Below are 27050 nucleotides of genomic sequence, written 5' to 3'. Positions count from 1 at the left end.
ACATGTTGAATACAGGTTTTTCAACATCAAATTTCGTTATTTTTGTCTATTCTAAATGGAATCAATAACAGTGCAGTAGAGATGATTACGGGGGCAATTTCTACAAATTTCAGGACACGCACAGTTCTGTCATAACTGAGATAAATGAAAGTCTTTGAGAGACATTCAATCAAAAACAGATTTTGAGAAGTCCAGTATTTTTTTCTTCTGCTGCCTGAACTGCTATTGTCTTTGAATCCATAGTAATATCTATCTAATCTCTAGTAGATTGCTGGTTGGAAGTTTACATGAATGACAGATTCTAAAAGATTTAGTACCAAAAAAAGGTGAAAAATATTCAGTAACATTAATTAATACATATAAAGCAATCATACTATGACTTTGACATCATAATGATTTACCAAAGCGTGACTTTTTTTTTCTTATGTGACAGAAATTGGCTTCCATATTATTTGAGATACAATGGGTTACTTTAATTTAAACCCAACCACTCTTATTGTAACAATAACACCTTTTATTAAATTTGAGTCATTTATTGGCTTAGTACTTTGTCCATATGAATGTTTCTTATACCAAAAGATCATTGTACCATATTGTACCATATTTAAATCGATTCCAAAGGTTTCCCTCCTAGAAACCTGTGCAGAATTTTTTTCTATATGTCACTAGTAATGGTTAATGCATATTGTGTTTGTGTGCTTTTGTTTTATAGGTTATCTGCCCTGCATCATGCTGCTCTTAATGGTAACGTGGAGCTGATTGCGCTGTTGCTCGAGTCACAAGCCGTCGTTGACATCAAAGACCAGAATGGTACAAACACACACAGTACCTTTTAACTGTCTCATATGTACAATATGTACATTATTTATCCAATATACAGATGAATCAGTTATTAAAATAAACTACCGTTCAAAATCGCTAAGAGTTTTAAATATTTTTTGAAAGGTCACCAAGGGTGTATTTATTTGATCAAAATAAAACTGTAAAATATTATTTCATTTAAAATATTTTTTTTTATTTTCTATCTACAAAAAACATACTGTCCCCTATGGAAGCTTGTTTCCACAAATGAATAAAAAATAAAAAAGGTAAAGGCGACTTTTTATCTCTCAATATCTCTCAGACTTTTTTTCTCTCAGAATTGCGAGATATAAACTCACAATTGCTAGTTTTAAAGTCAGAATTGTGGATAAACTCACAATTGTGTGTTATACAAATCATATCTCAAAATCAAAATCATCTGAATTTTGTTTCTCAGAATTGTGAGTTTAGATCTTGCATTTCTGACTTTTTTTCTCAGAATTGCGTGTTTATAGCTCGCAATTCTGAATAATACGCAATTGCGAGTTATAAAGTTGGTCAGTCTTTTTTTCTCAGAACTGTAACTCGCAATCGAAAAGAAGTCAGAATTGCGAGATGTAAACTCACAATTGTGAGATAAAAAGTCGTAATTGTCTTTTAAATTGTTTTATTCCGTGGAGGAAACAAGCTTCCATAGTCCCAAACTAGCTTTTGAATGCTAGTGAATATGTTTCTCGTTCAAACTACCTCCTGTTTTCTGAAGGGATGCGGCCCTTACATTACGCTGCTTGGCAGGGCAAGTGTGAGCCCATGAAAATGCTGCTCAAGGCAGGGTCATCAGTCAACAGCCAATCAGATGAGGGACAGATCCCTTTACACCTCTCATCACAACACGGCCATTATGAAGGAGTGAGTAAATGCACATTCACAGATCAGACTTGCATGCTTATGCACACATGCTTTACACACACTCACACACACACATACTCACTGTACTGCACTGTGTGTGTTTGCAGAGTGAGATGCTGCTCCAACATCAGTCGAACCCCTGCCTCAGAGACCACGCTGGGAAAACCCCTCTAGACTTGGCCTGCGAATTTGGACGTGTCTCGGTTAGTTGCGCAGTGTTTTGTGTGTGTCTCTCTGTGTGTACTCAGGGGTTTGTGATAGATGGATGAGAAGCGGTGCTCCCCGGTGGGAATGAGGGAACTACACCTCTTCTCACGTTCTCAGCCAAATGTACAGTAGGAAGCCCGACATGCGCTCACACCCCGGTTTCCACTGCTTGCAAATGAGCACAAGAGACTCTTTCATAACAGTTTATTCAGACTTGGGTTTTGTTAAAGGTACAGTTCACTCAAAATTCATATTCTGTCATTATTTACAAACAAACGCTGCTCCAAACCCGTATGACTTTTTTTCTTCCGTGGAACAAAAGGAGATTTTTTTTAATTGTACTGGATGCTATTTTCATCCAACTGGGAGTATGTATGTATGTATTATTTATTTAATCATTTCAAATCACCTTGTTCACTTATTTATATATTTATTTATGCATGAATGTCTTCGTTTGTATATTTGATTATTATCTCTATTTGTTCATTTAATCATTTAAAATCTCATCTTTCATGCGAAATAACCATAAATGTATTATGTCCATGTACACTTTACTTCAAATCTTATGAAGCCACATTAGCCATAGTTTTGTGTGAGAAACAGAGCAAAATGTAATCATTATACACTGATAATCTTCACCTGTTAACCATTGCAACTGGGTTATTCAGTTCATTGATATCCTTCAGTGAACTAAGGCCCTGTCCACACGGACACGGGTATTTTTATAACCGTGACTTTTTTTACGCGGTTCGGCCGTTCGTCCACACGAAAACGCACTGAAACCGAACATTTTTGAAAACCCCTGCCAGGGTGAGGATTTTCAGAAACGCCGGTTACAGTGTTGTCGTGTAGACACAGTGAAACCGGGGTTTTTGCCTTGCGACGTCAGAGTTTGCGCCGTTACCAGTGTTGCCAACTATTTTCAAAGGAAAGTAGCTAAGGCCTTCCCTAAAAGTCGCTAAATGTCGCTAGATGACGTCATACGTCAATTAGCATATTAATGACGTCATCGCGTCGTACTTGCGTTCTGTCAGCCTAGTGCGTTTTCTCTCTAAATTATTGCTCTATTTAACATAATATAGCCGAATGTCAAATAAAGCTGTTTTCATTTCCTTTTTTTTTTGTCAGACAATAGAACGAGTAGCTATAATATAGTGAATGATTACATTTTTTATTGGCCTATGTGGAACATTATCTGAATTGAGAGAGTTAGGGAACCGGATGAACTAAGCTCTGTGATAGTGAGTGTTACAAGTAATAAGCACAAGAAAATAAATAAAAATTAAAATGGTCAAACTAAATTCTTTAAATATAACAAAAGAAAAGCAGATAAGTGATAAGTCCATGGAAAAACACTGCTCATTCGCGTCTGTCAGCGGCCGTGCGCTCCTCTCAGCCATTCACTGAACAGGGGAGAAGCAGCGAGAGAGAGTGACGACAGGGAGAAAGCAAGACCTCGCGCTCGTATGGCAAGCCGTTTTAGCTTAAATTGTACCCAGCCTTACTTGTTGTAATTTCATTTTTACTAGTAAAAAATTTAATTAGAGAACTTTACAATTCAATTCGTACTAGTAGCAATTACAATTAGAGAGCTCTCTAATTCAATTCTTACTAGTAACAATTGCGATTAGAGAGCTCTCTAATTCGATTCTTACTAGTAAGAATGTAATTGCAGAGCTCTTTAATTGAATTAAAGAGCTCTGCAATTGCATTCTTACTAGTAACAATTAAATAAGAGAGCTCTCTAAATCAGTTTTTACTAGTAAGAATTACATTAGGAGAGCTCTTTAATGCAATTATTACTAGTAAAAACTGATTTAGAGAGCTCTCTAATTCAGTTCTTACTAGTAAGAATGCAATTGCAGAGCTCTTTAATTCAATTAGAGAGCTCTTTAATGCAATTCTTACTAGTAGGAATTCAATTAGAGAGCTCTACAATTCAATTCTTACTAGTAGCAATTACAATTAGAGAGCTCTCTAATTCAGTTATTACTAGTAACAATTACAATTGCAGAGCTCTCTAATTCAATTCTTACTAGTAACAATTCCAATTAGAGAGCTCTACAAATGAATTCTTACTAGTCATATGTCTCCATTGACTTCCATTCATTTTTAATTACAGAGCTCTTTAATTGAATTGTTACTAGTAAGAATTACAATTAGAGAGCTCTACAATTGAATTGTTACTAGTAAGAATTACCATTAGAGAGCTCTCTAATTCAATTGTTACTAGTAACAATTACAATTAGAGAGCTCTCTAATTCAATTCTTACTAGTAACAATTTAATTGTAGAGCTCTCTAATTGAATTGTTACTAGTAACAATTACAATTGAAGAGCTCTGTAATTTAATTATAGAGCTCTCTAATTGCATTCTTACTAGTAACAATTCAATTAGAGAGCTCTCTAATGCAATTGTTACTAGTAAGAACTACAATTAGAGAGCTCTCTAATTCAATTCTTACTAGTAACAACTCAATTGCAGAGCTCTTTAATTCAATTAGAGAGCTCTCTATTTCAATTGTTACTAGTAAGAATGCAATTGTAGAGCTCTCTAATTGAATTATTACTAGTAAGAATTCCAATTAGAGAGCTCTCTAATCCAATTATTACTAGTAACAATTATAATTAGAGAGTTCTTTAATTCAGTTGTTACTAGTAAGAATGCAATTGCAGAGCTCTCTAATTCAATTACAGAGCTCTCCAATTATACATATCTTTAATTCGTTTTTTTACTAGTAAAATTTCAATTAGAGAGCTCTGTAATTGCATTCTTACTAGTAAGAATTGAATTAGAGAGCTCTCTAATTGTAATTGTTACTAGTAATAATTGGATTAGAGAGCTCTCTAATTGTAATTCTTACTAGTAATAATTGAATTAGAGAGCTCTGCAATTGCATTCTTACTAGTAAGAATTGAATTAGAGAGCTCTCTAATTGTAATTGTTACTAGTAAGAATTGAATTAGAGAGCTCTCTAATTGTAATTGTTACTAGTAAGAATTGGATTAGAGAGCTCTCTAATTGTAATTCTTACTAGTAATAATTGAATTAGAGAGCTCTCTAATTGTAATTCTTACTAGTAACAATTCAATTATAGAGCTCTCTAATTAAAAATGAATGGAAGTCAATGGAGACATATGACTAGTAAAAATTCATTTGTAGAGCTCTCTAATTGCAATTGTTACTAGTAAGAATTGAATTAGAGAGCTCTGTAATTGTAATTCTTACTAGTAATAATTGAATTAGAGAGCTCTCTAATAATAATTGTTACTAGTAAGAATTGAATTAGAGAGCTCTCTAATATGGCAAGCCGTTTTAGCTTAAATTGTACCCAGCCTTACTTGTTGTAATTTCATTTTTACTAGTAAAAATTTAATTAGAGAACTTTACAATTCAATTCGTACTAGTAGCAATTACAATTAGAGAGCTCTCTAATTCAATTCTTACTAGTAACAATTGCGATTAGAGAGCTCTCTAATTCGATTCTTACTAGTAAGAATGTAATTGCAGAGCTCTTTAATTGAATTAAAGAGCTCTGCAATTGCATTCTTACTAGTAACAATTAAATTAGAGAGCTCTCTAAATCAGTTTTTACTAGTAAGAATTACATTAGGAGAGCTCTTTAATGCAATTATTACTAGTAAAAACTGATTTAGAGAGCTCTCTAATTCAGTTCTTACTAGTAAGAATGCAATTGCAGAGCTCTTTAATTCAATTAGAGAGCTCTTTAATGCAATTCTTACTAGTAGGAATTCAATTAGAGAGCTCTACAATTCAATTCTTACTAGTAGCAATTACAATTAGAGAGCTCTCTAATTCAGTTATTACTAGTAACAATTACAATTGCAGAGCTCTCTAATTCAATTCTTACTAGTAACAATTCCAATTAGAGAGCTCTACAAATGAATTCTTACTAGTCATATGTCTCCATTGACTTCCATTCATTTTTAATTACAGAGCTCTTTAATTGAATTGTTACTAGTAAGAATTACAATTAGAGAGCTCTACAATTGAATTGTTACTAGTAAGAATTACCATTAGAGAGCTCTCTAATTCAATTGTTACTAGTAACAATTACAATTAGAGAGCTCTCTAATTCAATTCTTACTAGTAACAATTTAATTGTAGAGCTCTCTAATTGAATTGTTACTAGTAACAATTACAATTGAAGAGCTCTGTAATTTAATTATAGAGCTCTCTAATTGCATTCTTACTAGTAACAATTCAATTAGAGAGCTCTCTAATGCAATTGTTACTAGTAAGAACTACAATTAGAGAGCTCTCTAATTCAATTCTTACTAGTAACAACTCAATTGCAGAGCTCTTTAATTCAATTAGAGAGCTCTCTATTTCAATTGTTACTAGTAAGAATGCAATTGTAGAGCTCTCTAATTGAATTATTACTAGTAAGAATTCCAATTAGAGAGCTCTCTAATCCAATTATTACTAGTAACAATTATAATTAGAGAGTTCTTTAATTCAGTTGTTACTAGTAAGAATGCAATTGCAGAGCTCTCTAATTCAATTACAGAGCTCTCCAATTATACATATCTTTAATTCGTTTTTTTACTAGTAAAATTTCAATTAGAGAGCTCTGTAATTGCATTCTTACTAGTAAGAATTTAATTAGAGAGCTCTCTAATTGTAATTGTTACTAGTAATAATTGGATTAGAGAGCTCTCTAATTGTAATTCTTACTAGTAATAATTGAATTAGAGAGCTCTGCAATTGCATTCTTACTAGTAAGAATTGAATTAGAGAGCTCTCTAATTGTAATTGTTACTAGTAAGAATTGAATTAGAGAGCTCTCTAATTGTAATTGTTACTAGTAAGAATTGGATTAGAGAGCTCTCTAATTGTAATTCTTACTAGTAATAATTGAATTAGAGAGCTCTCTAATTGTAATTCTTACTAGTAACAATTCAATTATAGAGCTCTCTAATTAAAAATGAATGGAAGTCAATGGAGACATATGACTAGTAAAAATTCATTTGTAGAGCTCTCTAATTGCAATTGTTACTAGTAAGAATTGAATTAGAGAGCTCTGTAATTGTAATTCTTACTAGTAATAATTGAATTAGAGAGCTCTCTAATAATAATTGTTACTAGTAAGAATTGAATTAGAGAGCTCTCTAATTGTAATTCTTACTAGTAAGAATTGAATTAGAGAGCTTTCTAATTGTAATTGTTACTAGTAATAATTGAATTAGAGAGCTCTCTAATTGTAATTGTTACTAGTAATAATCGAATTAGAGAGCTCTCTAATTGTAATTGTTACTAGTAAGAATTGAATTGTAGAGCTCTCTAATTGAATTATTACTAGTAAAAATGTAATTACGACGCGTAAGGTTGGGTACAATTAAAGCTAAAACGGCTTGCCATACTCTAATTGTAATTCTTACTAGTAAGAATTGAATTAGAGAGCTTTCTAATTGTAATTGTTACTAGTAATAATTGAATTAGAGAGCTCTCTAATTGTAATTGTTACTAGTAATAATCGAATTAGAGAGCTCTCTAATTGTAATTGTTACTAGTAAGAATTGAATTGTAGAGCTCTCTAATTGAATTATTACTAGTAAAAATGTAATTACGACGCGTAAGGCTGGGTACAATTAAAGCTAAAACGGCTTGCCATACGCTCGCAGGACAGTACTGGCAACATTTGGAGGTTACTGAGGTTTGTCCAAAAAGTCGCTAAAATTGTCGCTAGTCGCTTTTTTGAAAAAATGTCGCTAAAGGGGTCTGAAAAGTCGCTAAAAATAGCGACAAAGGCGCTAAGTTGGCAACACTGGGGCCCGTTACCCGCTGTGTTTGACGTCAGATTTGCGCTTCTGATTGGCCAACGTGGCTTTACGGTTAATGTTTATATCGCCGCCTGCTGGCATGGCATGCTCTTGACCGCGCTTGATAGCGTGTTTTTACGTTCTCTTACGAGAGGTTCTCTCGTATTGCGTAAGCTAGCTTACGCTGCGGGAAAGATTCATCTTTGCTGAGATATTGAAGCCAAAAAATTATTTCATAATTTTGTATCCATACACAACGCAGTTCCTCTGCGGCAGACCTAGAGCGGGCTAGCTAGCAGCTCATTGGTTCGCTCAGAGAGAACTGCTTAAGCCTATGGGAGAGCGGGGCTGAACCCGCTTCCAATGAGAGGCGCCCGCGCGCTCATTGCGTCATGACCCGCCAGAATGGGCGTGGCCATGGTGTATATAAGGCGCTCTCCCAGGCTTATATGTTGATTCATTTCATCTTCAGCAAGCTGCACGCTTCTGCTGTTCCTGAGAAAAGCCATCGCCGTCGAAGAAGGCATCCTCTAGCGAGCTCAAGGACCCTGAAGAAGCCGGCCGTCTTCGCCACCTTCAGCCGCCCAGCAAGCTAGGCCATCCGACGATTGTATCCTTTCTCTATTTCTAAAAGAGCCGAGCGTCTTTTTAAAGATGTCTCGTTTTTCCTGCGGCTCTTGCCGCGCTCGTCTCGAGGACGGAGACCGCCATGTCATCTGCGCTCTCTGCTTGGGACTCGAGCATGCAGAACTCGCCCTCGCTGATGGAGGATGCGACCTCTGTGAAAGCCTGCCGTTATCGTCCCTGCGGGCACGACTTCTGGCAGTGAAAACCGCTCCCGCGCCGCCTATTCTCTCGCCGCGTAAAAAGAAACGCCGCTCTCAAAGGCCGCCGGAGCCCCCAGCGGAAACATGCGGGCCGCCGCCGCCGCCTCCCGCTTCCCGCTCTCCCTCCCCGCCCCTGCCGGACATTCAGTTGCCGCCGAGTGGCCGCTCTGTTGTTTCCGATGACGCCGCGGAGGAGAAGGACTCCTGTTCACTGCTCGCTTCTGACAGTGAAGACTGGTCATCTCTCGGATCCGCGAGAGAGTCGACGGGGACCCGCGCCGGGATAGAAGAGGAGCTGATGCGCCTCCTCTCACAGGCCGTCGAACGCCTCGGTCTCGAGTGGTCTCCTCCACCCGAGCAGGCCCTGAACCGAATGGACGGTAGCTTTTTTCATCGGCGCTCGACCCCCGCGTGCACCCGGGCCGCTCCATTCCTGCCTGAACTTCACGCAGAGCTGACAAAATCCTGGAATGCACCGCTCTCGGCTAGAAATCGCTCCGATGTATCCGCCTCGCTGCGCTCGGTGGACGGAGCCGCCGAGAAAGGCTATGCAGCCATGCCGCCCGTCGAGGACTTGGTCGCACACCTCTGCCCGCCCTCCGCTAGATGGCGTTCTTCACCCACGCTTCCTTCGAAGGCTTGCAGAGCGACCTCGAGCTTTCATGCTCGCGCTTACGCCGCCGCCGGTCAGGCCGCCGCTGCGCTTCACTCTATGTCTGTCCTCCAAGTGTTACAGAGCGATATTCTCCGTGAATGGGCCGAAGGCGGTAGAAAACCCCCCCCCGCCGTCACGGATTTGAGAAGTGCTACGGATCTCGCCCTTCGCGCCACTAAAGCCGCCGCACAAGCTCTGGGGAAATGCATGGCCAGCCTTTGTGTTGCTGAGAGACACTTATGGCTCACGCTCGCCGACATGGGAGATTCTGAGCGCGCCGCGTTTCTCAACGCGCCCCTCTCCCCGACGGGCCTGTTTGGATCTGCCGTCACGGGAATTGTCGATCGCTTTTCTGAAGTACAGAAAGCTTCTCAGGCGATGAACTTGTTTCTACCCCGCCGCGCTAGCTCTTCAGCGGGCCGCTCTCACGAGCCCTCCGCCAGAGCCCCATCACAGCGCCCCCCTCCGCAGACTCAAACAACTCAGCGCAGTCAGAGCGGCCGCCCTCGCCCTCGCTCTCGCTCTGACAGCCGCCGCAGACCGCCGCCCCCCCGTGGCCCGCGACCCAAGATCACGCTGAAGCCTGATCATCAGAAGTCTGCCTAACAATGTCAAGAAAACGACGGTGCTCTCCCGCCGCGGCCGGACCGCCGTCAAAGCTTCGCCCTCTGCCAGTCCCCGTTATTTCGCCGACTGCTGTAGTGTTGACCGCCACAAACAAGCCGGTGTCCCAGCCCGCTTGCGAGCGACAAAAAGCCGTTTTTACGGCTACCCAGAGAAATCTCAAAAAGAGAAATTTTGCCAGTTGTGTAGAAAATGTGCCCACAATCATGTGTTCACCCATACACACAAGCATAACATATCCCGTGTCTCTATCAGAGCCCCATCACATGAAACGGGCACAGCCCGCTCTAATATCAGAGAACATAAACACGCCCACGAGCTCGTGCACGTGTCCCCTCTCTGCTCGCTCTGTGTCACGGCCCATAGACTCCTCTCTGAGTGCAAATCCCGTTGCCACACACATTCAAAGCGCGCCCACACACTGTGTCCAGCCCGCTATGTGCAGCAATCAGGGCAATACAGCCATTCGGCCACTAGCCGCATGCTCCAAAGCGTGGGAAGCCATTCCAGGCATTTCCCCGTGGGTGTTAAGCATTATAAAGAACGGCTACCTGCTACAGTTTCGCCGCCGCCCGCCTCGTGCGCGCGCGCAGCTCGAATCTTCTGTCAGCCCGCTGGCCGCCGGCACGCTCCGCTCAGAAATTGCGACGCTGTTGCAAAAGGGCGCGATAGAGAGAGTCCCGCCATCTATGACCGAGTCGGGGTTTTACGGCCGTTATTTTCTGGTTCCCAAGAAAGACGGCGGCCTCAGACCGATCTTAGATCTCAGGTCTTTGAACAAAGCGCTCATGAAGAGACCATTCAAGATGCTCACTACCAGGAAACTCCTCGCGCAGGTGCGCCAAGGGGACTGGTTCATATCTCTAGACCTGAAAGACGCCTATTTTCAGATCCAGATAAATCCCCGTCACAGGCCATTCTTACGTTTCGCCTTCGAGGGTCTTGTTTATCAATACGCCGTTCTCCCGTTCGGCTTATCTCTGGCGCCCCGTACATTCACGAAGTGCATGGATACGGCGCTCGCCCCCCTGCGAAGCCAGGGGCTGCGCATTCTGAATTATCTGGACGACTGGCTGATTTTGGCCCAATCACAGACGGAGCTTCTGTCGCACCGCGCAGTTCTCCTCGACCATTTGGAAACGCTGGGCCTCTCTGTCAACTGGACAAAGAGCTCCCTTCATCCCAGTCAATCGATTTCCTTCCTAGGAATAGATTTGGACTCGGTCACGATGACGGCTCGCCTGTCTACACAGCGCGCGCGCAGTGTTCAGCGTCTAGCCGCCTCGTTCCAGATGGGCACCCGCAGGCCTCTGAAAACTTTTCAGAGGATGCTGGGTTACATGGCCTCAGCCTCCGCTGTACCTCCGCTGTACTCCGCTGACCTTTTCCTGCCGAAAAGTCATCTCGACAGATGCATCCAACACGGGTTGGGGTGCAGTCTGCGAGGGCTCACCGGCCTTCGGCCACTGGTCGATTCAGGAAAGCCCATTACATATAAACTGTCTGGAAATGCTGGCGGTCGAGAACGCGCTCTCGCACTTTCTCCCGCGCATCCAGGGACACCACGTCCTGATCCGTTCGGACAATATGGCCGTGGTCTCCTATCTCAACCGTCAGGGCGGTGTCAGATCCAGAAATCTCTGTCGACTGACGCACCGCATTCTAGTTTGGTCTCAGAGCCGCCTGCTCTCGCTCAGAGCGACGCACGTGCCGGGCCATCTGAACGACGGTCCAGACATACTGTCCAGGAACCTCATCTCCACAGGAGAATGGTCCCTGAACTCACAGACGGTCCAGTTACTGTGGCGACTATTCGGCAGAGCAGAAGTAGACCTCTTCGCGTCAGAAGAGAACGCTCAGTGCCCAATATATTTCTCGAAGAGCGAGGACGCGCTAGCCCAGGAATGGCCTCGCCGCCCGCTCTATACATTCCCTCCGATCGCTCTGTTACCACAGGTAATTCAGAGGATCAGGGACACACGCCACTCGGTGCTCCTCATAGCCCCGCGTTGGGAGAGTCAGAATTGGGTTCCGGAGCTCACGCAGCTGTCACAGACAGCCCCGTGGCCCATCCCAGTCAGAGCAGATCTCCTCTCTCAAGCTCGCGGCACGATCTGGCACCCCCATCCACAGCGCTGGGCGCTGCATGCATGGGTGATCAACGACTATTCGTTGATTTGCCAGAGGGAGTAAGAAACACTGTCATACAGGCTAGAGCACCTTCCACGAGAAGGCTCTATGCGTCTAAATGGTCTGTGTTCTCAAAATGGTGCACCGACAAACAGCTGGACCCACGGTCGTGCGAGGTGCCGTCTTTGCTTGTTTTCCTTCAAGAGATGCTGGACAAGGGCAGGTCCCCCTCCACTCTCAAGGTTTATGTGGCAGCCGTCGCGGCGTTCGCGGAACCCCGACGCGCTCAGTCATTGGGCAAAGACGAGTTAGTCATCCGCTTCCTCAGGGGAGCTAAGAGGATGAACCCTCCGCGGCCCCCGTCGGTTCCGGTTTGGGATCTTTCTATAGTCCTTGAAGCTATGAAAGCACCCCCGTTCGAACCGCTCGAGTCTGTGGATCTGAAATACCTCTCGCTCAAAACCGTTTTCCTGACGGCTCTGTCCTCAGTTAAACGCGTTGGGGATCTTCACGCGCTCTCATCCAGCGCCGCGTGTCTTGAGTTTGGACCGAATGATTCGATTGTCATTCTCAAACCTAGGCATGCCTATGTCCCGAAGGCGATTGGTACCCCGTTCAGGGCTCAGATTATCTCCCTATCGGCTCTGCCTTCATCCGATAGTGAGCGCGATGCCAATCTCCTTTGTCCGGTGCGGGCTCTGAGATTGTACACTTCGCGCGCTGCCGCGTTCAGACGCGCTGAGCAGCTTTTCGTGTCGTTTGGGGGGCGCACCAAGGGTCTGGCCGCCTCAAAACAGACACTGTCTAGATGGATAGTGGACGCTATCGCCTCTGCTTACGCATCTAAATGCCTGCCCTGCCCTCTGGGCATCAGGGCGCACTCCACTAGAGGCATGGCCTCATCGTGGGCATGGTCCTGTGGAATTTCCATTCATGACATTTGTGTGGCCGCGGGATGGGCCTCCCCGTCCACTTTTGTCAGGTTTTATAACTTGGAAGTTCCCGCCTTGCAGGCAAAATTACTAGCTGTCTGACGAACAGCTCTCTAAGAAGCTGCATTTCTGGAGGTCCCTCACAACCGGTTCGCCCCTTGTGCTCTCCTGTAATGCTTATACACTTCATGTGCCCGCTCTGCTGGCCCCATACATGCTTATGTGTACACTTCATGAGCCCGCTCTGCGGCCTCTTTGTACATTCACTCCACGTTAAGAAATTCCCCCGGTATATCCCTGGGTTTTTCATGAGTGGATTCGTAGCGCGCACGGCGTTGGCCAGGTGTTCCCGCAGCGTAAGCTAGCTTACGCAATACGAGAGAACCTCTCGTAAGAGAACGAATCGGTTACCTAACGTAACCTCGGTTCTCTCTAGAAGAGGGAACGAGTATTGCGTTCCCGGCCGTGCTTGCGCTACTAGCGTTTCGCTTCACGCTGAAATAAATCAACATATAAGCCTGGGAGAGCGCCTTATATACACCATGGCCACGCCCATTCTGGCGGGTCATGACGCAATGAGCGCGCGGGCGCCTCTCATTGGAAGCGGGTTCAGCCCCGCTCTCCCATAGGCTTAAGCAGTTCTCTCTGAGCGAACCAATGAGCTGCTAGCTAGCCCGCTCTAGGTCTGCCGCAGAGGAACTGCGTTGTGTATGGATACAAAATTATGAAATAATTTTTTGGCTTCAATATCTCAGCAAAGATGAATCTTTCCCGCAGCGTAAGCTAGCTTACGCAATACTCGTTCCCTCTTCTAGAGAGAACCGAGGTTACGTTAGGTAACCGATTCGTTTTCATGTAGACGGAGACCGAGCATGTGTGGACGGGATTTTTTTTTAAAACGCTGTAGGAAAAACTCCGGTTATAAAAAACCCGTGTCCGTGTGGACAAGGCCTAAATCAGTCTGATTTGTCACCGACTCATTCTGTCAACGGCTGCGTCCGAAAACTTAAAAATGCTGCCTTCTGAGGGTGCATTTCAAGGTAGGAAGGCATCAAGGCACGTCCAAATCCAATGTTAGCTTCTTTTCCAGTCTCCTGAGATACCTTTATTGTAGTAATTCAATATTTGCTTAGTTATTACCAAAGCTTGCTCTATTTTGTTGTAGATTATTAAACCGTCATGAGGTATCTTCGTGTGCCTAAAGTCATTGCCTGATAAGGCAGCGAGTCAACAAGTCAGCTGCCTATTTTCCGACGCAACCCACATTTGGGAAGTGGAGCAACCAGTTCACTCAGGAGATTCCACTCAAAAGAATGATTCATTCACAAATGAATCACTGCTTTGCTCATAAACACTCAAATCCAAGGAAAGCTTGGGTAGATCCATTGAAAAACGACTTATCTGTTCCTCACATAAACCTATCAACTTCAGACGTCTTGCACTATGAGTCCATATTTATGAGTTTGATACTTTTATGGTATTTGGCATCCCTTTGAAGTTTAAAATCCTTCTTTTGTATTCAATGGAAGAAATAAATTCATATGGGTTTAGAACAACATGTTTGTGAGTCATTGAGGGAATTATTCTTTATCTTTGTTTTATTTGACATAGGCTATTACATATTGTTTTGCTGACCTGTTGTTTTATTTGTCCGAATAGATCATTTATTTCTTAGGCCATAAATCACATTTTTTATGTTAAAGTTGCTGTAAGTGATGTTCTGTTTCACTAACTTCCAGCCAGACTCAGAATCTGAATTAGATCACTCCCTCTCTCCAAAATACCTTGCTCCTAAAACATGTCTGCAAACCTGTCAGCTTACCCGAACGCTCAAAGTGACTGACAGGCGGTGAGCGCCTCAAAGTTCTCCGATTGGCTAAACAATAGCGATCAAATTCGTCTTTGCTGTTCACAGAGCTTAAAGCCGTCACAGAGACAGGTGTCACGTCTCATGATACCTATTTCAGTGATATACTGCATGCTATTCTTGTAAATTTTTTTTTTTTTTTACAGTTTTACAGTGTAAAAATAATAATAATTATTAGTTATACATATTAATACAAATGAATAAAACACTTAAACGCCTAATGCACTTTCATAGTTGAAACGATTAATTCACTGAAGTACCATTTACTCCACCGTTCAAATGTTTGAGGTCAGTAAGATTTTTTTTTATATTTTTGAGTTTTAAGTTTCTTATGTTCACCAAGACTTCATTAATTTGATATAAATACAGTACATGCAGTAATATAGTTGTAAATTGTTTTAAATTGTATTACTACTATTTACAACAGTAATATTGTAAATGCAGTAAAACATTTATCATTATCAATGTTAAAAACAGTTGTGCTCCTTAATATATTTGTGGAAACCATGATAAAAACAAATCTGGATTATTTGATGAATAGAAAGTTCAAAAGAACAGTATTTATTTGAAATAGAAATATGTTGTTACATTATAAATGTCTTTACTGTCACTCATTTTAATCAATTTAATTTGTTCTCACTGAATAAAAGTATTAATTTCTCTCTTTCTTAAAAAAAAAAAAAACAACCTACTGACCCCAAACCGGTAGTGCAAATACCATGCTGTATGAGTGTGGCATCATCCAGTAACCATGGTATATATCAAAGTATCTTTCAATCACATAACAACAACTTTACCACGGTATTTCCACAGTCTGCTTTTTTGTTCTGGGATAAGGCCTACACACCTGTTTAAGCTGTGTGTGAATGCATGCATGTTTTCTGTGTGTTCTACAGGTGGTGCAGTTGCTCCTTAGCAGTAACATGTGTGCTGCCATGTTAGAACCGAAGCCCTCCGATCCCAATGGCATCAGCCCACTACATTTGGCTGCCAAGAATGGACATATCGAAATCATCAAGTAGGTGCTCACTGGACTTCTTGGCTTTGTAACTACGATGACTTGGTTCTTAGCCACTTTATTTCAGCATGTATGCTGAAGTAAAAACAGTTGTCATTTAGGTTGTAGTTTTTATCTGCCACATCCTTCAAGTGAGGACATTATTATAAAAGTGCTCATATGTTGCACATGTCCTATAGTCAGATCAAGGCTTTGGCATGATTATATTACAACTTTCTCAAACTGATTAGATTTGTTGATGAGAACAACATTATCATCAATATTTCATTAATATATTTGGTTAAATTTTTTATTTTAAGAATACATCTATGTACAGAATATATGCAAAGTCTGCAAAACTCGGGCAAATGAAGAGGTTATGTGAGGATGTTTGCGAGAAATTGTTTTATATTGCTTTCATTTAGCAGTTATAAATTCTGTACAAGGGGACAGACATTGACGGTGCAAAATCCTGACACAGCATTTAGCTCAGTGACACAAAACTGTCTCTGTGTCATGACTGATGTGGCAAGACAGGTCAGGAGCAAAGGGATCGGGGATGATGGGAGAAATGAAAGGCACTGTGGGCTGTCCGATCAGTCCCTGGAGGCTTCATTCATTAGATTCGCACACACACACGCATTCGAACCGAGTGTCCTCGTTTTTCCTTTTGATGGACAGTGCCGTCACTGCCTAGTGACGCACGTCGTTAATTAGTGATTTCATCATTCATCAAACATTTTAGGCTGCTTGTGGATCAGTATGAATTTGTGTTTGGTTTGACGGATATGAAAGACACATTTTAAATGCCTATCCTGGACATCAGTTCCTACACCACGGCTTCTCAACTAAAAGGCCAAATCTGACCAGTAAATCACTTTTGTACAGCCCTCCAGATGATTTAATCGCTGCACAAATCTGAAGCAAGCCAGCATTTGTCCTGGCCACAGTTCATCTACCTTAGTTTTATACAGGAATTATTATATTTTAAAGATGTCCTATTATGCTTTTTTTTACATTTAAAAAAAAAAATGTAAATGAAAGAAAAAGGTCTGCAAAGTTACACAGCTCAAAGTCTCTCCAAAGCTAGTTATTCTCTATATCACTGCGCACTGTTTCTGAACTCCCTGAAATGCCTCGATTGCAGTCTTCCGGGAACGGACACATCACAATATTCCTCATTTAAATAATTCCCTCCTAAGGCATACGGAAAAAAAGACAAGGCCTGGGTCAGCTGTGTTAGTAGTGTGTAGTGCGCGCTGCTAGTAAGGGGCGTGACATTCCCAAAACACGCTTGAAGCGGTTGACCAATCACAACACACTGATCCAGCCGACCAATCAGAGCACATTGTGCTTTTGGAAGGAGGGGCTTCATAGAGACGGACAGAAACTAAACAGAGAATTGCAGACAGACTGGGAAGTGCTGCAACAATGTCAAATATGTGAAAAATGTGTTTTTAGAACATTCAAGCATGAAAACCTATTCTAGTAGACCCCAAAAACAAAATGAATAGGTGTCCTTTAATACTTACATTTACTTAATGATACTTACATTTGATGTGTTTGGACCCCTTCATTTTTTTATTTTAATAATCTTTCCCTGGAAATAAGAGTGCAAAAAGTCTATCTTAGACTCTGCCTTTCTTTTTTATGTTCATATTGATAAAATTTGTACTAGTTTGAATGATGTTGTGAAAGAGAGCCTTTTTACTAAAAAAATGCTTTTATAAAGTGTTTTGTGTGTGTGTGTTCAGGTTACTGATCCAGGCTGGTATAGATATAAACCGACAGACTAAATCAGGCACAGCGTTGCATGAAGCTGCTCTCTGCGGGAAAATCGAGGCTGTACGACTGCTGCTGGATGTGAGTATTTCATTACTATATGCATTATATAATGTGTGGTGTCCACAATGACTTTTTGCCACCAATGACATGCATTATTTTTTTTTATTTTTTTTAAATATGCTTGTATATAAAATATATACGCAAAAATACTCAATATATAAAATATTATGATAATGTTTAGGGGTCAGTAAGATTGTGTGGGAAAGCTAAAGCTTGTTGAGGTGGAGATGAAGGAGACAGGGTGCACGTAATTTATTCAGACACTTCAAAAACAAAAATATATCAGGAGAGCTTTTCAGCTGAATCTCAGACTTCTGTATACAACACTTTAGCGCTGCTTTCACGTGCACAGCTCACTTCCCAGACAGGGACTCTCTGCACTCACGCCGCTCCTTTTCACCCATCTCTCGACACACTGCAAAGTGCAAACACCTGTTAGTTCTCATTAACCAGAGGCGTTTCCCTTACCATTCAGTTCCCCCCACTCGCTCTCCATCTGCAACCGCTTCCAAACCACTCCCCCTCTTCCACAGATTGTTTGATCACTTATTTGATCAGAAATACCATAAAAACTTTAATATTCTAATACATTACAATTTAAAATAACTCTTTTATTTGTAACATTTTTATTTATTTATTCCGGTGATGGTAAAGCTGATGAAATCATTCATATATGCTGATTTGTTTTTTATTATTATAATCAATTAATGCTGAAAACAGCTGCTTAATATTTTTGTGGGAACCTTGATTCACCCAGGATTTTTTGATGAATAAAAAGTTTAAATAGAATCTTTTGTAACATTCTAAATGTTTTCTACTGCCCCCCTTTAATCAATCCAATGCATCCTTGCTGAATAAAATATTAATTTAAAAAAATCTTTCTGAGCCCCAACTTCTGAATAGTGGTGTAGTCTATTCTGTCACTGTCACAATGGATTTTCCCCCTTTGTTTATTCCACTACTATAGTGACAAAAAGTGCAGGTCACTGAGTCACTCAAATCATTGTACAAGATGAGTCAGTCTCCATTTCTCTGTGAACCAATATGCAATATGAGCCTTTAATCTTAATGCTCCACTGAGGTAAAAGTTTTTTGAAGACATAAGAATGGAAGAGTTGAAACCGATGTCTTCTAGACTGTGTGTGTTTGATATGAGCACTGGTTGTGTTTGGGAGTTTGCTGGTATGTTAATGATCGTCATGTGAATGTGTGCATGTCTGTATTGTCAGTGTAATCACTCTGTACCATGTGAATGTGTATTCTGGCTTTTCTCTGCAGAGTGGTATCAGTGCTGGAGTGAGGAACACATTCTGTCAGACAGCGCTGGATATTGTTAACCAGTTCACCACTACCCAAGCCAGCAAGGAGATCAAACAGATGCTGAGAGGTACAATGGGAGAAAACAAAAATTCACACAGAAAGGTAGAGTCAAAGGCTTTCTGAAATCACTGGTGTGTGTGTGTGTGTGTGTGTGTGTGTGTGTGTGTGTGTGTGTGTGTGTGTGTGTGTGTGTGTGTGTGTGTGTGTGTGTGTGTGTGTGTGTGTGTGTGTGTGTGTTTGTTCCTGCATACAGATGCATCGGCTGCTATGCAAGTGAAGGCTCTGAAGGATTACTGCAACAACTATGACCTTACAAGCCTCAACATTAAAACAGGCGACATCATCACGGTAAAGAAGCAATTATTTTACTATAACAAAGTAGCAAGTTGTGCATTTTTTTTAAGCTTAACTAAACTTTACACCCTTAGTCATGCACATGACATTTTTTTTTATGCAGGATTAGTGGTTCTTTATATACAATGCTATTCAAAATTATGGGTCAGTATGATTTATTTTGAAAGAAATTAATACTTTTATCCAGCAAGGGTGCATTAAATTGATCAAAAGTGACAGTGAAGACATTTATAAAGTAACAAAAGATCTCTATTTCAAATAAATCCTGTTCTTTTGAACTTTATATTCATCAAAGAATCCTGAAAAAAAAAATGCATCGTGGTTTTCACAAAAATATTAAGCAGCACAACTGTTCAACATTGATATTAATATGAAATGTTTCTTGAGCAGCAAATCAGCATATAAGAATGATTTCTGCAGGATCATGTGACACTGAAGATTGAAAGATTATGCTGAAAATTCAGCTTTGCATCACAGGAATAAATTACATTCTAAAATTATATTATACAGGTCCTTCTAAAAAAATTAGCATATTGTGATAAAGTTCATTATTTTCCATAATGTAATGATAAAAATTAAACTTTCATATATTTTAGATTCATTGCACACCAACTGAAATATTTCTGGTCTTTTATTGTTTTAATACTGATGATTTTGGCATACAACTCATGAAAACCAAAAATTCCTGTCTAAAAAAATTAGCATATTTCATCCGACCAATAAAAGAAGTGTTTTTAATACAAAAAAAAAAGTCAACCTTCAAATAATTATGTTCAGTTATACACTCAATTGTCAATACTTGGTCGGGAATCCTTTTGCAGAAATTACTGCTTCAATGCGGCGTGGCATGGAGGCAATCAGCCTGTGGCACTGCTGAGGTGTTATGGAGGCCCAGGATGCTTCGATAGCGGCCTTAAGCTCATCCAGAGTGTTGGGTCTTGCGTCTCTCAACTTTCTCTTCACAATACCCCACAGATTCTCTATGGGGTTCAGGTCAGGAGAGTTGGCAGGCCAATTGAGCACAGTAATACCATGGTCAGTAAACCATTTACCAGTGGTTTTGGCACTGTGAGCAGGTGCCAGGTCGTGCTGAAAAATGAAATCTTCATCTCCATAAAGCTTTTCAGCAGATGGAAGCATGAAGTGCTCCAAAATCTCCTGATAGCTAGCTGCATTGACCCTGCCCTTGATAAAACACAGTGCACCAACACCAGCAGCTTACATGGCACCCCAGACCATCACTGACTGTGGGTACTTGACACTGGACTTCAGGCATTTTGGCATTTCCTTCTCCCCAGTCTTCCTCCAGACTCTGGCACCTTGATTTCTGAATGACATGCAAAACTGAGCAACAGTCCAGTGCTGCTTCTCTGTAGCCCAGGTCAGGCGCTTCTGCCGCTGTTTCTGGTTCAAAAGTGGCTTGACCTGGGGAATACGGCACCTGTAGCCCATTTCCTGCACACGCCTGTGCACGGTGGCTCTGGATGTTTCTACTCCAGACTCAGTCCACTGCTTCCGCAGGTCCCCCAAGGTCTGGAATCGGTTCTTCTCCACAATCTTCCTGAGGGTCTGGTCACCTCTTCTCGTTGTGCAGCGTTTTTTGCCACACTTTTTCCTTCCCACAGACTTCCCACTGAGGTGCCTTGATACAGCACTCTGGGAACAGCCTATTTGTTCAGAAATTTCTTTCTGTCTTACCCTCTTGCTTGAGGGTGTCAATGATGGCCTTCTGGACAGCAGTCAGGTCGGCAGTCTTACCCATGATTGCGGTTTTGAGTAATGAAACAGGCTGGGAGTTTTTAAAAGCCTCAGGAATCTTTTGCAGGTGTTTAGAGTTAATTAGATGATTCAGATGATTAGGTTAATAGCTCGTTTAGAGACCCTTTTCATGATATGCTAATTTTTTGAGACAGGAATTTGGGGTTTTCATGAGCTGTATGCCAAAATCATCAGTATTAAAACAATAAAAGACTTGAAATATTTCAGTTGGTGTGCAATGAATCTAAAATATATGAAAGTTTAATTTTTATCATTACATTATGGAAAATAATTAACTTTATCACAATATGCTAATTTTTTGAGAAGGACCTGTAATTGTCACGAACACTCAGTTATTTTTTTTTTTTCATGAACTTCAGAAGATAAACTAAAAGTCCATCAAAAATCAAAGATAACCGAGTGTTCGTGACAATAATATAAAATAGTTGCAACAATCGTAATAATATTACTGTTTTTTTATTTTATTTTATTTTTTTATAAATGCAGCCTTTGTGAGAATATAATAATATTTTAAAATAAATGTTACAACCCCCAACTTTTGAACAGTAGTGTGTAAGACATAAGTAGTAAACTTTTTGGAAACCTGGGTTCGACCTAATAGTCTTTATAACTTTATCCTTTTGGTAAGACAATACAATAAGGTTCTACTGTATATATTAACATAAGTTAATGCAATAAAATAATAATGGGCAAAAGAACATTTTTAAACCAAAAATATTTTAGTTTTGTTGCATGGTGCAGTGCAATGTATTGGTTGTTTTCAACTCCAGGCACATTCTGCAACATGTCTGTTTGCTCCTCAGGTCTTGGAGCAGCATTCTGATGGACGATGGAAGGGCTGTATCCATGATAACCGCACAGGAAATGACCGCGTGGGTTACTTTCCCTCCAACATGGTGGAAGTCATCAAAAGGGCAGGTGTGCCATTGCATCGTCACATGAGCCTTCTAGGGTGTCATGTGACACATATGCACATTTTAATCCACTTTAAAATCAAGGTCAATCTGAAGCTCATCTACCTGGCATTTAAATGTTCATGTGTGTGTGGGTTCTGGTGAGTTTGTATTTAGTGCATGCATTTCTGCATTTATGAGTGTTTGTGTATTTATTGTTGTGTGTGTAGATTAGGGATGAGCATTTTGTTAATTTCGTCTTCTTGAGTCCTCAACTGATACATCAACCGAGTAGGTTTGTTACTATTGGAACAAACGTTTAAGTGTAGAGTGCATTAGCGCCCAACCCCTTTTTCCATTCATTTTTCCCATAGGGATTTAAAAAAAAGAATTATAAGCCATGAACCAAGACAATCAGCTACGAGGTAAATCACAACACTGCAAACTTTGATTTGAAGCAAAAAAGTATTTGAAAATCTGGAAAAAAATACAAAGGTAAAAGACTGTGTACTTAACATCTTTATTGAGGGAAAGAACTACAATCCCATGAAGCATTGCGAACAGCATGATCGAATTAAAAATGATGGGGAAACATAAAACTACTCATTTACAATTGTTGATTATATATATAAAAAAAACAATATATTTTGAGTGTTTTGCAAAACAGACGTTTTGCTTTTTTGACTCTCTGATTGGTGTAATTTTCTGTACAGCATCATGGGTAATGTTTTTTTTTTTCACCAATTCCTCTATTAAAATAGATTATTTTAAAAATAAGCTGAAATAATGTGGGCTGACATCTTCAGTAGAAGCAAATGCCATTGATGAATAACCTCGTAGCTCACAGTAGGTCTGTCTTTAAGTGTTTATAAGTTATCAAAATCTATTTCCCTATGGAGAAAAAGAATGGAGTTTTTACTTCCGGAACCCGGCTGTTGGACTCTACTGTTTGTGCCACTGACATAAATGATGCCTCAAATTATGAACAAAGTGATCAGATGATTGTTTCCCTAGAAGATTATAAACTTTGATGGAGCTGCTGTCTTCTGTGTCTTCTGTGTATTTAAATACATGAGTACTCAAGCCCAATCCTAGTGTATGTGTGTGGTTGTGTGGGTGGCTGTTCATTCGCTCCATATCAGGGTTGCCAGATCTGCACAACAAAACTAGCCCAACTGCTAATTCATAACTATCCCATCACTTTCAAAACTATCCCAATCGCATTCCCCGGTAAAAATCACATTCCCCGGTAAAAAATTGCATTCCGGGGAGGGGGACGCTTCAACCCGCGGACTACAAAAAAACCCCCGCGGCAACAGTGTAAAACCACAGACTTGGCAACACTGTTCTATATCCAACTGCCCTGCCCTTTATCACCAGTCAAGTGATTGTAGTTAGAGGCGTCAGCTCGAAGACATGAAAGAGATGGAGTGAGAAAGAGGGCAGATGAGAGTGGCTCATCTATCTGTCACTGTTCGGTCATCTCTGCGTCCACCTGTACCATCGTTTCCATGTGCCCCCTTCCTTTCCTTTCAACTCACCTCACATCAGTGGATTCACACTTCTGCACATTCGCACACATGCAAACAGGCTTTCACACATTTATACATGCAGATCAGTGGCGACTGCTGCTTCTCAAGAGCGAAGAAACAACATCACATATCAATGTCAGAATGTGTACTAAAATATTCAAGAGAAGCTGAGCTTCTAGTCAAGATAAAAATGACAGTGATTAAAACTAGGGCTGCGTGATTAATTAAAAGAAAAACTAAATTGCGATGTGGCATAACGTCCTTAACAAATCCCAAAATTTTTGTTTTAATTATGTAAATATATGGGCTGCATGTTTCAGAGTGAAGTTCGGCACTGTTACACGGAAGGAGTTCATGATCCAGGGTTTTTTGTCTCGGAGCGGCTCAGTTCACAGTAAAAGCTGCTCCATGTGAACTCATCTCCACATCTGCTCTGAGTTTGGGTCGCTTAATGTGCGTTTGGGAACGCAGCATATGCCAACAATCTTCTCAAACTTTAGAAGTGCTTATAAACCTGCTAATGCCAACAAAAGAGAAGCTTTAAGGGTTCCTGAGGTTTTCTGCCAGAAATTACTTTTTTTTTTCTTGAATATCCCTATTTTTATGTTTTTACCTAATTTTTTAAAAAATTTGTTTAATAGTTATTTGTATTATCATTTTTATTTTGTAGTCATATCGATATATAATCACACATAACTTCTCATAAACTTCCATTGAAGTCTGAGACTCAAAATAGTGTGTTTAGAGCCTCTTGCTGGATGAACATCAATATTCGCATAATTTAAAATCAGTAATAAATGGGACTCTATGGACCATGTGTCCATGAAATCCATTATTACTTTATACTTTTAAAAAATGTTTACTTTAATATTGAATTGGTGTAAAGAGTACCTGAAAACCATACTTTAAAGTTAAAGTAGTTACAAAAAAAAAAGTTACAAGTCACCAAATCCAATACCATCTGTGTAAAAGTCTTAGAGTATCAAGTATTTTATTCATACTGAATGTAGGCTTAAAGATGCACTAGTCCTCAACACCTAAGAGACATGCCAGTGAAAAACAAGAAACAGCTGATTTGTGAGGAGAGAAATCGCATGTTTATTTTCTAAAATCGAAATTACATTGAACACCTCAATATTGGAATAAATCAATGTGGACACAACAGCCTCTTAAACATCTACAGACACTCAACCCTGAGTTAAACTCAAGTGCTCAAAAAGGCCATAAGAAAACAAATATCCTTAAAAAAGGATATATAACGAATAAATAAAATATTGTTGAGCAAAATTAAATGGTCAAAGCTTAATCTACGGCTGAAGATCCACATCTCATATATGAAACACCTACGATTCAGCAACTACCTGTTAAAGGGTTAGTTCACCCAAAAATGAAAATTCTGTCAGTAATTACCCACCCTCATGTTGTTCCAACCCCGTAAGACTTTCGTTCATCTTCGGAACACAAATTAAGATATTTTTGATTAAATCTGAGAGCTGGATCACTCCTCCATAGGCTTCTTAAGGGATCGAAGCTGGCCGGCCCAAAAGTTATGAAAGACATCGTTAAAATAGTCCGAGTGACTACAGTGGCTCAACCTTAAGTTTATCATTTCCTTCTCTGTACGGCTGTGATATTTCACGTAGTGATATTGCGCAAAGCTTCTAGGTTGCACGTCACACGTAGGCTCACTATTGGCCGACGCTGGTCATGTGTGTGATGCGTGACGTCCAACCTAGAAGCTTTGCGTAGTTTCACTACGTGAAATATCACGGCCCACAGAGAAGGAAATGATTAGTTGAATTAAGTCGTTATTTTTGTTTGTTTTTTGCGCACAAAAAGTATTCTCGTCGCTTGATAAACTTAAGATTGAGCCACTGTAGTCACTCGGACTATTTTAACGATGTCTTTCATAACTTTTTGGCCGGCCACTTTCGATCCCTTAAGAAGCCTATGGAGGAGTGATCCAGCTCTCAGATTTAATCAAAAATATCTTAATTTGTGTTCCAAAGATGAACGAAATTCTTACGGGGTTGGAACAACATGAGAGTGAGTAATTACTGACAGAATTTTCATTTTTGGGTGAACTAACCCTTTAATGCACTCGCATTTGCCTAAAGTAGACTTTTTGACAAGTTGGTGTGAGTAAGGGAAAAACGCACAAGATATAATACCTCCAATACCCTGTAGATGATGATATTGCTTCTTTTGTAAAAGAAATAAACTACTGCAGAAAAAGTCAGGTGCTTACTCATCACAAATGCATTAGAATACTTATGGAAAAATGTAGTCAAGTAGAGAGTAAAAGTTGCTAATTTCTACCAGAAAGACTCAGAGGGCAAGTGAACGTTTACATAATATTTATTCCATAAAGTATTAACAGATGGTAGCGAGTTACAATGATTCATATATAGTTATTATTATAAAAAAGTTCTTTGGCTTAGGCCTCGTCTTTAATCCAGATCCTGGGGGAAGCAGATTCCGGCTGATCCTGCCGAAAGATGAAGGCAGGGGCAGAGCCCACCCCAGACGGATGGACAGGGACCAGCCTGGTAGAGGTGTGGAGGATGGAGAGAAACGTCAGCCTCATCAACTGTCAATGTAAAAGAGAAAGTTCAGCACTCATATTCCAAGTGTCAAGCAGTGATTGGCCAGACCCTCATAGTTAGAGTCTTTCTGGTAGAACCTACGCTAAAGCTTTCATATATTTGATACTCAAAGTACAAAGTAGCCAAAAAGATTCTTAAGCACATAATTACATTTACTCAAATACTTTACACCACTGCAATAATGAAATGCACCAATATTGAAATGTAACACTGATTGATGTACACATTCCAACACACTTCAAATCCCCGTTTTCTCCCTTTTCGTGCATGAATGTAGTCTGCATGCATAACACATAGATCAGTTATAAATTTGGTGTTTTTGGGAATGCATTTCAAGTATGTTTTGTGAAAATAGTGTGCATGAGTATAGTTCTTTTTTCAGTTTTCTAAAGCGTTAATTTTCACCTTGCATGTTAACTTACAGGATAAAGATAAGCTCAGCTGTAGAGTTAGATATTTTTGCTTGAACATGTTTTGTTTTGTGTTTCCTTTCCTGTTTTTTTGTTGTTCTTGTTGTTGTTGTTTGTGTTTTTTTGGTGTCGCCTGTTGTTCTGTTGTACCCAGGTCCCTCAACCCAACAGTATCTTAAGATACAGATCCGTCCGCCAGCAATTGGTTCAGTTGTCATGGTGAACGGTGACTGCTCCCACATTTTTTCTCTGCCCCTCACTCCCCCACCCCCTCCTTCCCAGCCCCTTACCCATCAGCCCCTCTTCACCTCATTTGGCTATAATATGCCTACCTGCAGCACAATTGGGTATGAACCAGCCTCCTCCTGCTCAGAGGAGCCACAAAAAGAGACAGGTATAAACACACACATACAGTCAGAAAAATACACATGTACCCGTCATAAGCATATCATATCATACACCTGGCTTTTTTTTAAACTTCATGACCATAGTAAAATGGAGAAAACAGGATGTGAATCTGAATGTCTTTGAGAAAGTTGGATGTGTAACATACAAAATTAGCAGTATCAGAGATATTTG

General features: G+C 40.5%; 1 protein-coding gene across 1 annotated transcript in view; it reads left to right on the top strand.

Annotated features, from left to right (window-relative positions):
- si:dkeyp-9d4.3 (caskin-1) overlaps positions 1-27050 on the top strand; it is a 74533-nt gene that overhangs the window by 33959 nt on the left and 13524 nt on the right. Inside the window, exons 3-11 of the mRNA XM_056258738.1 lie at positions 713-810; positions 1565-1710; positions 1818-1913; positions 15632-15753; positions 17487-17595; positions 18856-18964; positions 19151-19245; positions 21834-21948; positions 26626-26865. Coding sequence (XP_056114713.1) covers positions 713-810; positions 1565-1710; positions 1818-1913; positions 15632-15753; positions 17487-17595; positions 18856-18964; positions 19151-19245; positions 21834-21948; positions 26626-26865 — 1130 coding nt within the window. The remainder of the gene's footprint in view (positions 1-712; positions 811-1564; positions 1711-1817; positions 1914-15631; positions 15754-17486; positions 17596-18855; positions 18965-19150; positions 19246-21833; positions 21949-26625; positions 26866-27050) is intronic.

Source organism: Rhinichthys klamathensis, unplaced genomic scaffold (genome assembly GCF_029890125.1).
Source record: "Rhinichthys klamathensis goyatoka isolate OS25496 unplaced genomic scaffold, OSU_Roscu_1.1 h1tg000157l_1, whole genome shotgun sequence".
NCBI classification, from domain to species: Eukaryota; Metazoa; Chordata; class Actinopteri; order Cypriniformes; family Leuciscidae; genus Rhinichthys; species Rhinichthys klamathensis.
Note: the sequence above shows the minus strand (reverse complement) of the source record. Positions and strands in the feature narration are given on the sequence as shown.